The sequence below is a fragment of the Sceloporus undulatus genome, chromosome 7 (genome assembly GCF_019175285.1).
Source record: "Sceloporus undulatus isolate JIND9_A2432 ecotype Alabama chromosome 7, SceUnd_v1.1, whole genome shotgun sequence".
Taxonomy (NCBI): Eukaryota; Metazoa; Chordata; class Lepidosauria; order Squamata; family Phrynosomatidae; genus Sceloporus; species Sceloporus undulatus.
Window position 1 is genome coordinate 7,640,295 of NC_056528.1, and position 1,623 is coordinate 7,641,917.

The 1,623-nt window shown below is 44.2% G+C and overlaps 1 protein-coding gene across 1 annotated transcript in view; it reads left to right on the top strand.

The window, feature by feature from the left end:
- The first annotated feature begins 457 nt into the window (after positions 1–457).
- TTC34 (tetratricopeptide repeat domain 34) overlaps positions 458–1,623 on the top strand; it is a 10,167-nt gene continuing 9,001 nt past the window's right edge. Inside the window, exon 1 of the mRNA XM_042478627.1 lies at positions 458–566. Within this exon, the coding sequence (XP_042334561.1) occupies positions 458–566 (109 nt within the window). The remainder of the gene's footprint in view (positions 567–1,623) is intronic.

The window sequence follows — 1,623 nt, forward strand, 5'->3', positions numbered from 1 at the left end:
GCTCAACATTAGGAGGAACTTGCTGACAGTAAGAATTGTTCAACATTGGAAGATGCTTCATTGGAAAGTGATGGAGTCTCCTTCTTTGGAGGTCTTTAAATAGAGGCTGGATGGCCATCTGTTGGGGATGCTTTGATAGAGAGTTTCTGCATAGCAGAATGGGGTTGGACTAGATGGCCCTTGGGGTCTCTTCCAACTCTACAATTCTGATTCTATTCTATGATTCTAAGGTGTCACCTGGTGTGGTCCATGCCCACTGCACCCATCTAATAACGCTGCTGTTCTCTGCCATAGCTCCTCTGGTTAAAGGCCCAAGAACGTGCATCGTTTTTCTTCTCTGGGACTAAACAGGCAAGCCTACTGTTTACTGTCTCCTGGGAAACAGGCATGCAGCAGATTGAACTGCTGCCGCTTTTGTCTTTTCTGTGGCTTTCTGCTCACGGAATCTGCAGAGTGCATGGAGCACCAAAGTGAAAACACAGCCTTCACCGGCATTCATTGTCTCCAGTGGATTCAGGATCAGACCAGCATGCTTTCCTTGTCCCCACCCAAGACTGTTATAGCAGGTGAGTTTCCAAGTTCTTATTTTTGACAGTTGCCAATAGAAGGAAGAAAGAGCGGGTTAATAGAAGGAGGTCTATAGTCTTTCATTCCTGATGCAAATCTCCCCCTTTCTCCTGCCACTCCAGTCTATATCTGGGAAATATGTGACGATAATGGGACTGAGCATATAAGCAGGAAAAAGTAGCTCAATCCTGGGTTTTCTGAAGGTGGATTCTGCACAGCCAGCTTCGAATGCGGCCCAAACATCCATGTGCAGTGTACTTTGGTCAAAGACCATAAATACATTAATGATGAGTGTGCATGCACCATTGGATTATTTTCCCCCGCCTTCCCACCATGCATGCACCATCACACAAACACACCACCAGTCACCGCCAATTGCATGCCCCCTTTCTCCCCATTTCACCTTATATCTGCCCGGTTGAACTGCCTGGTTTGTGGATGTTGCACTTGCATCCACTGTATTATCGGGAACCTTTCCTGTGTGTAGTACTGTCACATCATGGGGTGTGGGATAGCTGGATGGTGGCAAGAAGCCACAGTTGTGTATGCGCACTGAAACAAACAACACATATGGCAAGCAATGGCACCAATGGCTGGTCCTAGGGTGCATGCTCCAAACCGCTTCTGTATGTAGCCTTGCTGTCCCGCATTTCCAGACTGGTGTTGGGCTGTTCATGTGCAAGTGGATGATGCACATTTCCCACTTTAAATCAGAGTAGCAGAGCTTCTTTTCCTTCTTCATTCCTAAAGAGATCTTTTTGCAAACTAAAAGGAGTTCCAATATACATGGTGAAAACAATGGGACAATATATTTACCAATTTCATAGTCCAATAGTAGTAGATTTCATAGTCCAGTGCTTAAACCACCACATCAACCAAGCTTCCTATTCTGAAATATCTTAATGGTTTTTGATAAGACAGTCAACCGTACGATTCCCTCAACCTAATTTTTAATTATCTTCTTCTCATTTTTTTAAATTTAAAAACAAAAACAGCTTTGGAAATGAATTAGAAATGAAAGCCGGCGATAAAACGGTTTCTATGCTCAACTTGACA